We start from the raw sequence: 13,500 nt of genomic DNA, 5'->3' as shown, positions 1-13,500 counted from the left end.
GGAATTTATTTTATGAGATACTTTTTCTGTTTTCCTCTCAAAAGGTTGATAATTATTTTGTAAATGTTCATTATATTCTTGTGCTTGCTTACAATAGCTTATTACTAGAAATTTTAAAATGATACATGTTCTAATTCACATGTCTTATGCTTTCACATTTAATTTCCTAAAATCATGTCTAAATGCCAGCTGAAGAAGGGGTGCCTGGGTAGTCGGTTAAGCGTCGACTCTTAGTTTCAGCTCAGGTCGTGATCTCAGGGTTCATGGGATGGAGCCCCACGCCGGGCTCTGTGCTGACAGTGAGGAGCCTACTTGGGGTTTTCTCTCTCCCTCTCTCTGCCCCTCCCCCAACTGCACGAGCATTCTCTCTCTCTCTCTTCCCCTCTCAAAATAAATACATAAACTTAAAAAAAATTAAATACCAGATAGACAGAATACAAAATACTTGGAACAAATGTCATGATTCATGCTAATAGACCAACTAACCAACTAATAGACCAACCTTTCAGCTTTTGATCAGAGCTGATTAGGGTTATTAACAGACAGTTTTCATTAGACCAATATTTTCCAGATTGACATGAACACATGTCTCTCTTGTTCAAACACACACAGCTCAATACTGAGAAAAAGGTAACACAAGAAAGTGTGAAAGAAAAATGAAATATAGCCAGTTGTGCTTTAATAGAAAACTGTGTCTTCATCGAGCCTTGGCAAGTCACCATGACCATGATGGGAACTAGCTATCCTTGGAAAAAAATGCCTCTTACTTAGCAGTTGCCTCAGAGAAGTGGGGGAAGGGGGGAAATAAAGGACTGGGGAGGGGCTTCAATTACTGTGGAAAGAACTCACTGAAGTGGGCTTTATCTTCTTTGAGTCCTCATTAAATCAGCAAACCTGTCTACCTTAATCTGGAAATCTTTCCCTAAGTTAAAGAAATATTTAGGACTTTAACTATTTAGTCATTCCCCCTTTGAACCCAGAATTCCCAGGCTAACGATTAGTGAGTTAAACCACCGAGCCCCATGCCTTCCCCACAGTATGGTTAATAATTACACCCAATTTAATGTCTAGAATCCCATTTCCAACCAAGAGCCTTTAAGTAGCAAATTTCATAGTATGTTTCATTAGAGAGTATGCATTAATGATTAAGCTGAGATATGAAGTTTTAAAGGTTATATTCAAAACCTTAAAGACGTGCACCAGAGTAGCTGACCTGAAGGGCAGACAACCCCCATTATCGCAAACTTGTCAGAGGAGCTAAAGCTTTGATGTTGCAGAAAACTCTCTCCCTACCTCTCCTCCTCTCCAAGGTGCTCCTGCAAGGGCTCCCCCCAACTAGGAAGACACAAGGTTTACTCAAATTCTGCATAATTGAACAGTCTAAAGATGAGGGACACATACTCAGGAGGATTCAACCTGACGGCTTATCCAACAAGGAGGCTCCCATCTCTCTGCAAAGGCATTCACTGGGATCTTCTCTCAGATTTGAATCTGCAGATTTCTTTTTAAGGCACCACCTCTCAGAACGACAGACGGCACACTCATTCCTGGATAGATCATATAGAATGAGGCGAGCGTGACCTCTGCCTGTCACTGCACATGTTCTAGCACCTCCACTAGCAGATGAGAAAGAACAGATAAAAGAAGAAAACCAAACCGATCCTTGATTTTTTAAAAAATATAAATGTGAGGAAGGGGGTAAAAATGATCTTTTCTGAGGACTCTGAGAACACACATGAGCAGTATTCAAGAAAATAAAATAAAGCTCCAAGTTCTTCTGTATTAGGCATCGATAGAAACTTTCACTGGGGGTTGAGAAGAGCCCACAGAGGGAGACTCCCACAGAAGAAGCCAACAAGGAAGGTCAAAGACCAAAGCCTGAACTGGAACATGAGACCAAGGTACCTTTAAGAATGAGGAAGTTTGGGGGGCGCCTGGGTGGCGCAGTCAGTTAAGCGTCCGACTTCAGCCAGGTCACGACCTCGCGGTCCGTGAGTTCGAGCCCCGCGTCGGGCTCTGGGCTGATGGCTCAGAGCCTGGAGCCTGTTTCCGATTCTGTGTCTCCCTCTCTCTCTCTGCCCCTCCCCCGTTCATGCTCTGTCTCTCTCTCTCTGTCCCAAAAATAAATAAACGTTAAAAAAAAATTTAAAAAAAGAATGAGGAAGTTTGGGGATGCCTGGGTGGTTCAGTCGGTTACCCCTGGGTGGTTCAGTTCGGCTCAAGTCATGATCTCACGGTTCGGGGGTTCGAGCCCCGTGTCTGGCTCTGTGCTGACCGCTCAGAGCCTGGAGCCTGCTTCCTTCAGATTCTGTGTCTCCCTCTCTCTCTGCCCCTCCCCCACTCATGCTCTTTCTCTGTCTCTCAAAAATAAATTTAAAAACGTTCAAAAAGTTTAAAAAAAAAAAAAAGGACAAGGAAGTCTGATATTCAGTGCAAAAACTGTTTAGCCCACCAAACAAGGGACCCCCCCCCCCCCAACCAACCAGGGAAATGTACAAGTTCTTCAACAAAGATCACTGTCTACGGAGTTAAAGTCAACCACAGCAAGCAAGAGAAGCTAAAGAGCGTCCAGTCCATGAGGACAGGGGCCCTGCGGCTTGGCTCGTGGGTCAGCAGCACACCGCCTGACACACAGCGGGCACACAATCAACCCTGGCTACTTGGATAACGTTCATTTACTACGGCTCCAAATTACGCTCCAGAGACAATAAATGTGTCTTAGGACACAAACAAAGGTTTACCTGCAACTAACTTTATCCCTGAAACAAAATCGAAATAGATGGTGGCTGGTAAGACCTTTTAGCCATTAGCAACATCCCACTCACGTGCGAAGTGAAGCACGCAGGAGGCACGAGACGCCTCCCTTAACTGTTGATAAGGAGTATGTGGGACTGTAGGGAATTACAACCATTACCAGCCCATTTCTGCCGGGTTCGGCACAGAACCCACAGACCTCCCAGAGACTCACAACCGAATGCGCAGCTCTGACACACACACACACACACACACACACACACACACACACACACACACAGCCGAGCCTAAGCAGCTAGAACAGGAACCCACCTGCGGTCCCACGAAACCGCATTCATTCACTTGGTGCAGCAAGGGGCGGCCCTTGGAGAAAGCGCAGGGAGGCTGAGACGGGGGGAGGGGGAGCATCTTAGGTAAGGTTCGGGTCCTCCGAGGAGGATCCGAGGAGGTGTCTCAGGGAAGCAGATTCAGTTCTGGATGGATCGCGGTCTGGAGGTGAGATGAGAAGTGGAGAATAACGCGGGGGTGGTGATGAGGCGAAGGCGGTTCAGCGATTCGAGATCCCCAGGAAAATACGGGCACCGCAAAGCAGGTCTGGAAGGTCAGCGGTAAAAGGGCGGGAATCACTGAAAGAGGGGTCCTTTTGGCATCTTACGGCTGGTGCACAGCGCAACTGTGGGAGAAGCCACATCGTGCGCTCACTTTGCGGCCGGCTTGCCGTGGGTCCGCTCTCTTCTATCCCCAGTTGACTTCCACTCTTTCAGTGGGAGACACGCTGTGCCTCTTACACGGACGGGAGCATTAAATAATCTCCCTTAATCAAGTTGTAGGAAGAGACGTTCTCAAAACCTTAAGAGAAGCAGGTTGAAAAGAAACGACCCTGACCCATAACCCTAAACCTAGCACCTGCAACTCGACAGTCCTCCCAGCAAACCTCTAGCCCAGCACCCGGGCCCTGGGTAACAATCGCGGGTTTGCTCCCCAGTCCTCTCCCCTGGGCCCCAAATCCCCCAAAAGAAAGAGCAGGGAAGTCTTCACTTCTGCCTGGACACCCCCCCCAACCGGCCCCCAGCACAGCACCTGTGTTCTGTAGCCATTTGTCTGCTAGTCCCCTCCTATATAACGTACACCAAGGCCTCCCACACAGTAACACAGAGTGACATTAAGAATGTCACAATCTGGGGCGCCTGGGTGGCGCAGTCGGTTAAGCGTCCGACTTCAGCCGGGTCACGATCTCGCGATCTTGCGGGATCTCGCGATCTCGCGGTCCGTGAGTTCGAGCCCCGCGTCGGGCTCCGGGCTGACGGCTCGGAGCCTGGAGCCTGTTTCCGATTCTGTGTCTCCCTCTCTCTCTCTCTGCCCCTCCCCCGTTCATCCTCTGTCTCTCTCTGTCCCAAAAATAAACAAACGTTGAAAAAAAAATTAAAAAAAAAAAAGAATGTCACAATCTAAAGGATGCCACTACATGGGTGAAATACAGCACAGGACGACTGGAACGATCTACAACACTACGTCAAAGAAGGAAGCTTCCACTTGAAGGGCTCACGAATGGCTTTGTCACAACAGGATGGAGTCAAAAGCACTTTAACAGCTCGACACATGACACGAACAGGACTGAATCCCTAACAAATGAAATCGCTTATCAGGCGGTACTAGAGATGTTTGTATATCCGTCTTTTCCGTAAGACTGTTGTTCCTCAGGGTGAGGGGTTACGCAGGTCTTCTTGAGTTTTGCACCCCACCCCACCCCCCAGCTCTCTGCCCACCATGCTGCTCGGTATCGGCATCCAGTCCCGTGAAAGCAAAGCAGTTATTGGAAAAGTAAGAAAAAGCTCACTCGGGTAAAGCAAAAAGGCAAGAGCACAGTGCAGGCTGGTAAGGAAGAGACAAAAGGTGTCCCGGATGCAGACCAGAGGCTTCTAGCACTGGAGGACAGAGGACTCCTCTGCTTAGGTGACAGAGGAAAGAGAGACACTGGTGAGTTGACTTGGAACGTGGACACATCACAAGAGATCTGTACCTGGGCTGAGAGGAGGGGAGAAGGAAGCAAGGAGAAGATGGGGAATGTAAATAAGAGATATGCTACCAAGGTCCTCAGTGGCTGAGGACTGGGGGCAAGAGTACAAGCAGAGTCCAGGAGCTTTCGTTACCCGGATATTAGTAAAAACAAGACCTGCATGTAGGGAGGCATTAGAAGTCTGTTCTGAGCCCACAGTGCTATCTCACCTTGGAGCAGGTGCAAACCACCACACAGCCACCTTGTCATTTTCTAATTCCAGTCTCCTTTTTCTTCTTCCCCTTTCTTCCTGTTTCACCCCCACTTCCTCCTGCTGCCCTAAGTGTTGGCTGAATAAGACCATGGACTTCTTCGGGGTTAGCAGAAGAGGTCCATTAGAGGTCCGCCTCTCTCCGTCCCAGTGATATGACCACCAAGAACAGGCCTGGCTGTCCTGTCAGTGTCTCTTCAAAGATGAGCCTCGTGGAACAGAAAAGCAATGACAGAAACCACAAAAGGACTTCCAGAGTCAAGGTGACCTGTACCTTTTTGTTACCGTGACCTGCGGTCAGCAAGTGGATACCATGGTGTCTGAATTCTGAACTATCTAAAGAGCACCCAGGTCATATCATGGACGTGGGTGAGGACGCTCTGGGAGAAGGGAAGGAGTCCCACTAACTCCTAGCGCCCGCTGCCTGGGCTTCCTGCCACGTGTGCAAATGGAACCACGGTGGCTAGGACACAGTGCTACACATCCAACTGAACTACAAGGGTCTTCCTAGAGTACCACATACTGGGAATTCCTAGAACCAATATGTTTTAAGCAACTGTGATAACTGAATCATGTGCATTAGTGTCATGGCCTTTATTACGTACCCAACCCAGACAACTCTAACAGTATGACATGACCTCAGACTTGAGGGAAATGCCCCCAATTCCGATAAGCAATTTGACTCACCCTTCATACTGGGACATCTTTGAATGAGCATTGAAACGTCTCCCCTTTGAAACTGTTCGCTACCCTCTGGTACTAGGTATTCATATTCTGGACCGACTTCAAGGATTCTGTGAACCCCTCCCTGTGGTTGGGAATAAGATAGGCTATCTTCCTCCAAAGAACAGGGGTCACCAATAGACTTTAACATAGTGTGCAAGCTTTTCTCCAAAGACACGAATGTTGAATGGAATCACCCCCTTAGAGCAAGAAAACAGCATCTACAATTTTTGTGAAAGGCCAGTGTCTATTGATAGTCTGTTGTCAAATCCTGAACATAGATCATCCTCTAACTTTTCCACTTGTTGAATTCTAAAAGTTTGACTGTATATTGGCTGTGGAAAAGAGAGAGGTACTTCCCCACAGTAGGAACTACACACGTAATAGTTAGGCTCTCAGAACAACTCACAAGAGCTTGCGTGTTACCTCAAAACAACAGTAAGAACACTGTAGAACCAACTGTTGAAGCGATACCTTTACAGGAAAGTACATTCACGGTTCCCTTTGGGGGGGGGGGGGCCAGGAACAGAAAACTCTCCCTTTCTGGCAATGAAAGTAGGGACTCCCCTTGCTCAAAGCAGGCCCTGAGGGTGGTCATGGTGTGGACTTTGGGGAGAAAGGTCTCTGTGTTGAAGATGAGGCTGGGAATGCATAGTACAGTGGATGAAGACCTACTCATCCAGACCAGGAAGGCGGGCGGGGGAGGACAGAAGTGGGGCAGAGGGCCCAGGGGAACAAGTGGAAGGGGAGGACTTGGGTAGTCCACGAGCACAGACACGCTGTTTCTTGCCACCTCTCCCAACTCCTCTGCAAACCCAAACTTCTGCTCCTTCTTCCTCTTTATCCCCTCTGGAAGTCTTTGTGGGTTATTAGCACAGCAGGGTCCATGCAGCAAGAAGAAAGAAGCGGAGGGAGTCACCAGTTAGAAACAGAATGAAAGAGGGGCGCCTGGGTGGCGCAGCCGGTTAAGCGTCCGACTTCAGCCAGGTCACGATCTCGCGGTCCGTGAGTTCGAGCCCCGCGTCAGGCTCTGGGCTGATGGCTCGGAGCCTGGAGCCTGTTTCCGATTCTGTGTCTCCCTCTCTCTCTGCCCCTCCCCCGTTCATGCTCTGTCTCTCTCTGTCCCAAAAATAAATAAACATTGAAAAAAAAAAAAAAAAAGAAACAGAATGAAAGAGATACAGTCTCCTGGCTGAAGGGAAGGGGTGAGTTTCTCACAGGGAAGATGTGCATTGCTAGATCAGAGTCTGGTCTGTGTGGCTGGGGCACAGACCTTGCTAAAGAGAAAACAGCAGCCACTGCTCCAAAGTGCAAGAACAATTAGAAGTTAAGTTAATGAGAATCCTGGTGAATGCTTCCCTTATTAAGGACAATCGTTTTTTAATTTTTTTTTCAACGTTTATTTATTTTTGGGACAGAGAGAGACAGAGCATGAACGGGGGAGGGGCAGAGAGAGAGGGAGACACAGAATCGGAAACAGGCTCCAGGCTCTGAGCCATCAGCCCAGAGCCCGACGCGGGGCTCGAACTCACGAACCGTGAGATCGTGACCTGGCTGAAGTCGGACGCTTAACCGGCTGCGCCACCCAGGCGCCCCGACAATCGTTTTTTAAAAAGCATATTAGAAAGATTCATTGCACACCTGTTGCACTTTGCCAGGCACAACGTCTTCATCAGAGACCCAGAATCCAGAGCAAATAGATGCTCATTTTTAAAGAATTCACACATCTCACATTCTAGCCCAGAAATTCAGCCTCGGTCACCAATTTCAAGCAAGGCAGCCTACTTTGAACGGTCGTGGATCCTTCAAACAAAATTACACCCAGAACCAATTCACTAATGCACTTTGTATTTGCTACAGATACTAAACTCTAGTGGTCATTCATTAGCTAGAACATAAGCAAAACCTGAAAAATTTACACCTTTGTCTATAAACGACTAGAACGTCATCCAAATTCTAAGACCCAGAAATATGGCACCTGTTATTAACTTGAACCTTCAAAATGTGATTTAGGTTACCTCTGTGTTAACAACTTCCATAGGTCTTTTCTTGGTTTCTCCTATGTCCAAGTAACTGGGGGAGAAAAAGAAAAACAATAAGGGTTTCTTTTATTGCTTTTGAGTCAGTTATATAATTTTCTTACTAAAAATTATTAAAAAGCAAAGCAAGCCATAGGAAATACTTACGCCTAAAGCAAAAAATCAGTGGCTACTAATTAAAAGCAATTGTGGTGGTAGGAACTGCTTTCAGTATCAACAACCAGAGCGGATATATGTCCTCTGGTCTCAACTTCAATGAAACTGAAGGCTTGGAAATACATACTTCTTAGGGGGGACATTTTCCCCCAACAATATTTGGCCCCTGACTATATATGTGGTGTTTCTAATTCTTATGTCAATTTTGACCTAAAGAGTGGTTTGCCTGTGATGGTGCTTAATGGTTCCATTAAACACAGCCTTTAGGTCAAGACAAAGAAAGTACTGCTATAGCACGGCATTAGACCATCTGTGAAAGGCTGGGGAATCTTCTTCCCTTTGAAAGCACCTTCATGATACAGAAATGCTCAGCCATGTGGGATGGTTTAGGCATTGGTTCGGCTAAAATGCACATCGCTGAACTAGTTAACCTCTGGAGACCCCTATTACTCCATTGCTACTTGCTATAGATATTAACTAGTGATCATTCTACACACTGTATACTTTGGTCAATGTCAAGCCCTAAGTCCACCACTGTGATCTGGTCCCTACTGTGATTCATACAGAGCAGGTGCTAAATAAATGTTTCAGTATAAAAAAGTATAAATCTAGCATTTAATTTATAACCATAAATACAAAGACAGATACCTCAATTACTGTAATCGCTGAGTTGCAAAAAAAAAAAAAGTTTATATTAGGATTAATTATAGCTATGTTTTATTATTTTGCTTCCATTTTGGGATAGGATGCTTCAGTTAATCAATACCACTGGAAATTACATTTTTCTTACATGAATAGTGTTTACATAGGACAGTGCAGAACTCCCTTTGCTTAGCAATAAAATGGCTCTTTTGCAAATTGGCAGGGAGGGACTGCTTTCTGACATAACAGCAAAACATGTTAACTATCATGTGAAGAAAAGCGATCCTGGATCCACAAGATTAATGAAGCAGAGTCAACTTCCAAAAACGCATAGGAAATTTTGGGGAAAATAACTACCTTTACAATCCTGTGCTATAAAATAAAAGTTTAATAACTACCTCAAGTTTAATTATGGTTTCAACAATATTAGGAAAAATCTGAGTAAAAGAAATTCAAGAAGCAAGATGATCATTTTCATTTGAGGACTATTTTTCCACCAATGCTAAATTCTCCAACATCATTTAGGGTCTAAATGACTCAAATTACCCTCAATATCTTCTGGCCTGTCTTTTGTTCTGCCAGTTGCCCCAACCGTTAGGTAAACTTGCAACTGCTAAGCTTCAAATATATTCATTACTTAAATCTTCTTGGCTTCTAATCATGATAACCATAGATACTACTCCTTTAACTGAAATGAATCCACTATTCATCCGTCAGCATGGAAAACTAGCAACGGAAACTGTCATGACAAACTCAGTTTTTTTGTATGTCAACTAAAAGCAAAAACAACCATGCAGATCTCTTACCTATACATAATGACTCTGAAGTGACCTTTCTATTTGGTTTGGAACTGGACCTCTTTTTATCTTTTGAGTGGTCAGGGCCAAGTAAACCAAAAAAACAGGGAGTTAGAAAAGTGAGTCTGCAACTTTGAGCTATTAATAGATTCTGAAATATACTTCCATTCCCATGACATTGCTTTTTACAGGAATTATTTAATAAAAGAAAAATCAACAAAGTACGTGATGGAAGGAACTGGACGTACAGATGGTTTGCATTTTCTACGACATTTTGGTGTTCACAAAGCACATTGACGTCCGCATCATTCGCTTTTCTAACAACCCTGGGAGGTAGGAACGGTTTACGCTCCTCGTCCGCATCAGGAAGAGGCACCAGCTGAGTCCCGTGGCTCAAGGATACACAGCTAATGATCAGCTCAGTCTCAGGTCTGATTTTGAGACTCAAGATCTAAGTGTCTTGCACATCGTTTCACTTAGTTCTTTTCTATGAAGTTAGACAAAGGGTGCTAAAAGAGTAAAGGAGCTTTCCAAGAAGGGAAAACTAAATCCAAATGTATCCCTCACCTCGCATAAAAAGAATGTCCAGCAGAAGAAAAGGCAGAACATTCAGAACTCAGTTTAAGCAAATTTAGGAAAAGAAAAATGGTATTTGACAACATTAGTGATATTTGGGAAAATATTTCTATACAGTTAAAACCAGAATTCACAAGCACACACTTTACGCTGAAGATAGTTTTTGCTATCCTGAGGCCCAAGCTCAATTTCAATTAAAATATATTAAAAGCTATGAAATATAAAGTTTCCACACAATCCAGGAATCCCACTCCTAGATATATAAACAAGAAAAGTGGAAACTTGCACACGATTGTTTCTGGCAGCATCATTTCATAATAGCCCAAATATCTTATCACCTGATTAATGGAGAAACAAAATGTGGCACAGCCGTACCATGGGATATTCTTCAACAATAAAAAGAATGAAGTGGTGATACACACTACAATATGCACGAGTCTGGGAAACATTCAGGCCAAGTGAAAGAAGCCAGGAACACAAAGGGCCACATATTGTGTGATTCCATTGATATGAAATATCCAGAACAGACAAATCCATAGAGTGCAGAGCACAGATCAGCAGATGCCAGACGGATGGGGTTTTGGGCTGATGGTGGGGGGGTCGGAACTGACGGCCAAGAAAGAATTCTTGAAGATGTCTTTGGTGCAAAAAGGTGATTTTATTAAAGCACAGGGACAGGACCCGTGGGCAGGAAGGGCTGCACTGGGGTTGTGACGGGTAACCGATTATTATATGCCCTCAGGTTGGGAGGGGGTTAGGGATAGAGTAAGTCTCTAAGATATTTTGGATGCAAGGTTTCCAGAACTTTGAGGGTCTAGCGGTTGTTAGGAAAATGCCATTTACTACTGTTTAGTAAAACCTCAAGTCACGAGGCCCTTCAGGGGTATATGAGGGGCCATAAGCTTGAAGTATGATTGTCAGCATATATTTTATGGCAGAGTTGAGCTAAAGGACGTTTCCAAAGGAATTTTTATATGTTAAAGTAGACTTACAGGATCCTGGGGGGTTGGGGGGGGTCAGGATACTGTTAAGCCAAGATTCCCTTTTGCCCCCAGCAAAGTGTCATCATCCAGGCAGCTGAGCTCCTAGAAGGAGGTTACTCTGTTAGTTTCAAGGACTTGTCAATGGGCTGTAGGCAGTAAGGGAATTTAATGTCTCATCTGCCTTACTTTCCTCCACCACCAAGGCAAACACTTAAACCCCTTTCCTTTGTTCTTGAGTAGCCAGGAGTGTCTGAGGAATATCACACATATTCCACCTGGGGGTGGGGGAGGAAGGGGCAGGACTGTTAGTCTGTCCTTTGCCCTCAGCTTGCCCGAAGTTCCCTCATCAAGAGGATGGGGAGAAAGGGAAATTGGGATGGGGTTTCATTTTGGACTGATGGAAATGTTTTAATATTAGCCTGTGATGATATTGCAAAACTCCATGAACGTAACAGAAATGATTAAAATAGGTGAACTTTATGCTATGTGAAATATATTTCAATTAACACAGTAAAAACAAAACAAAACAAAAAACTATGCACTGTTAAAAATCTACCTGCCCTGCAATACCCACCCCCACCAGGAATAATCTCCCTCAACTGTGAACTTCCACAGGACTTTATTTTTTTTCTAAGCGCAGTTACTCCTGTGTGCATGTAGTCTCTCTCCTGTTAGATCGTAAACTCTTTTTTTTTTTTTTTAATTTTTTTTTCAACGTTTATTTATTTTTGGGACAGAGAGACAGAGCATGAACAGGGGAGGGGCAGAGAGAGAGGGAGACACAGAATCGGAAACAGGCTCCAGGCTCTGAGCCATCAGCCCAGAGCCCGACGCGGGGCTCGAACTCACGGACCGCGAGATCGTGACCTGGCTGAAGTCGGACGCTTAACCGACTGCGCCACCCAGGCGCCCCAATCGTAAACTCTTAAAGGCAAGCAGTCACATCTTGCTTACGATCGTTCTCTTCACAGACCTAAGCAGTTTGCTCACTCACTGAACACCTACTATGAGCGACCTCTCTGCTAGGACCTGGGAATAAGCACCAACATTGACCCCCGTGCTTGAAGGTTTTAGCCCTCAAGTACCTAGAGACAGACCTGTAGACAAACACAGTAAGCCAATAAGCTTTTCCAAACATAAAGCTAATAGCATAAACGTGCAGGCTGTGCGGGCTGGAGAGGGTCACAACCGTGGGGGCGTGGTCAGCTCTACTCGGAATGCAAGTCTGGAAGAATTTAAACAGTAGGGGGGTGAAATGCAGAAAACAATTTTCTCCTCTGGTGACACAATATCCAATACTTCTAAATAAATAATCTTTAAGAAATCTTTAAACTCAAAAGGGCAGGTTCCAAGAAAAAGGAAAAAAAGAGGAAAGGATAAACAGAACGGAAAGTGCTAAATTACCAGTCTGGTCACTGAATACTTTTCTAAGATTCCTGTTCCTCCTGCTGCCCAAGTGAAATTCCTTCTCCAGTCACACTTTCAACCCCCCACCCCACCTGCAGCAGGGGCTCCGCGCAGTCACAGCCCCTGGACACGCCGAGGGTGGGCGAGGCGGGGCTCACTGCTTCCCCCAAGCCAACCCCACACTTTCATGCAGCGTACAGTGGTGGGCGGCGGTGGGGACAGACAGACTCACTTGAGTTTCTTGAAGGCTTCCTGGCCTCCGGCCACGTAGTTGCCCCCGCTCTGGATCTGGTCTAGCTTCCGGATGCGGTGCCCGGTGCGCGGGGTGTAGATGTTCCTGACGGCTCCAAAGGGCGCCTGAACGCCGCCCGTCACCTCCTTCAGAAAGACGTCGAAGCTGGACACCTTCTTCTCATGGATGACGACGCGGCGGCCGGCGAAGAAGGGGTCCCCGTTGCGGTACACCAGCACGCTCTTCACGACCGGCTGGGACAGGTGGCTGGACCTGGCGCCGGTGCCGCTCATCTTCCCCGCCGGACGCCGCCCGGCCGGCTCCTCCGGGGAGGCGCCTCTGCTGCCCGGCGGCCTCACAGCACGCACCCCGTGGGGGTCGCTTCCTGAAACCTACGCGAAACAGACAAGCCCGCGGTTAAAAAAAAAAAAAAAAAAAAAAAAGGAGCAGCTGCAGGGCGCCTGGCGTGCACCCAGCCGAGACCCTGCGGGCTGCGGACTCGCGGGCCACGTCCAGGTATTTCACCAAAGTCTGGACAGCCAATCAGCGCTCGCCGTGCACGCACCACACCTGCTTCGCAGGCCACCGGCCGAGCCCAGGTGCAGCCGCCTACGGACAGGAGCGCGCGAGGGGCTTTACGCAGGAAAGCGGAGGGGGCGCCGGACGGAGAGGTGGGCACGCGCGCTCACACGCACACACGGATTAGAAAGATGCCCAAGCTCCATTTCTAATATCATATTCGTGTTACTCTTTCCAAAAGGCTTTTCTCGCCTTGCTTCCTCACTTCTGTCTCCTGCTTGCTCCCCCAAATGAAAGCAATGAAGTTCTGCCTGGAATTGCCCAGATTCTTATTTGCTGAAAAGTAATAGCCTAACGTGCACTGAGAGAGAGAGAGGGAGGGACGGAGAGAGAGAGAGAGAGAGA

General features: G+C 46.5%; 1 protein-coding gene across 2 annotated transcripts in view; it reads right to left on the bottom strand.

The window, feature by feature from the left end:
• The window catches only part of DCDC2 (doublecortin domain containing 2), a 152,323-nt gene extending 139,438 nt beyond the window's left edge, over nucleotides 1–12,885 (bottom strand). For both annotated transcript variants that reach the window (XM_030314740.1, XM_030314742.1), the window contains exons 1-2: nucleotides 12,577–12,885; nucleotides 7,763–7,817 (exon numbers count right to left, since the gene is read on the bottom strand). In XM_030314740.1, coding sequence (XP_030170600.1) covers nucleotides 7,763–7,817; nucleotides 12,577–12,869 — 348 coding nt within the window. In that variant the 5' untranslated portion in view covers nucleotides 12,870–12,885. The remainder of the gene's footprint in view (nucleotides 1–7,762; nucleotides 7,818–12,576) is intronic.
• Between the last annotated feature and the right edge of the window lie 615 nt (nucleotides 12,886–13,500).

Source organism: Lynx canadensis, chromosome B2 (genome assembly GCF_007474595.2).
Source record: "Lynx canadensis isolate LIC74 chromosome B2, mLynCan4.pri.v2, whole genome shotgun sequence".
NCBI classification, from domain to species: domain Eukaryota; kingdom Metazoa; phylum Chordata; class Mammalia; order Carnivora; family Felidae; genus Lynx; species Lynx canadensis.
Note: the sequence above shows the minus strand (reverse complement) of the source record. Positions and strands in the feature narration are given on the sequence as shown.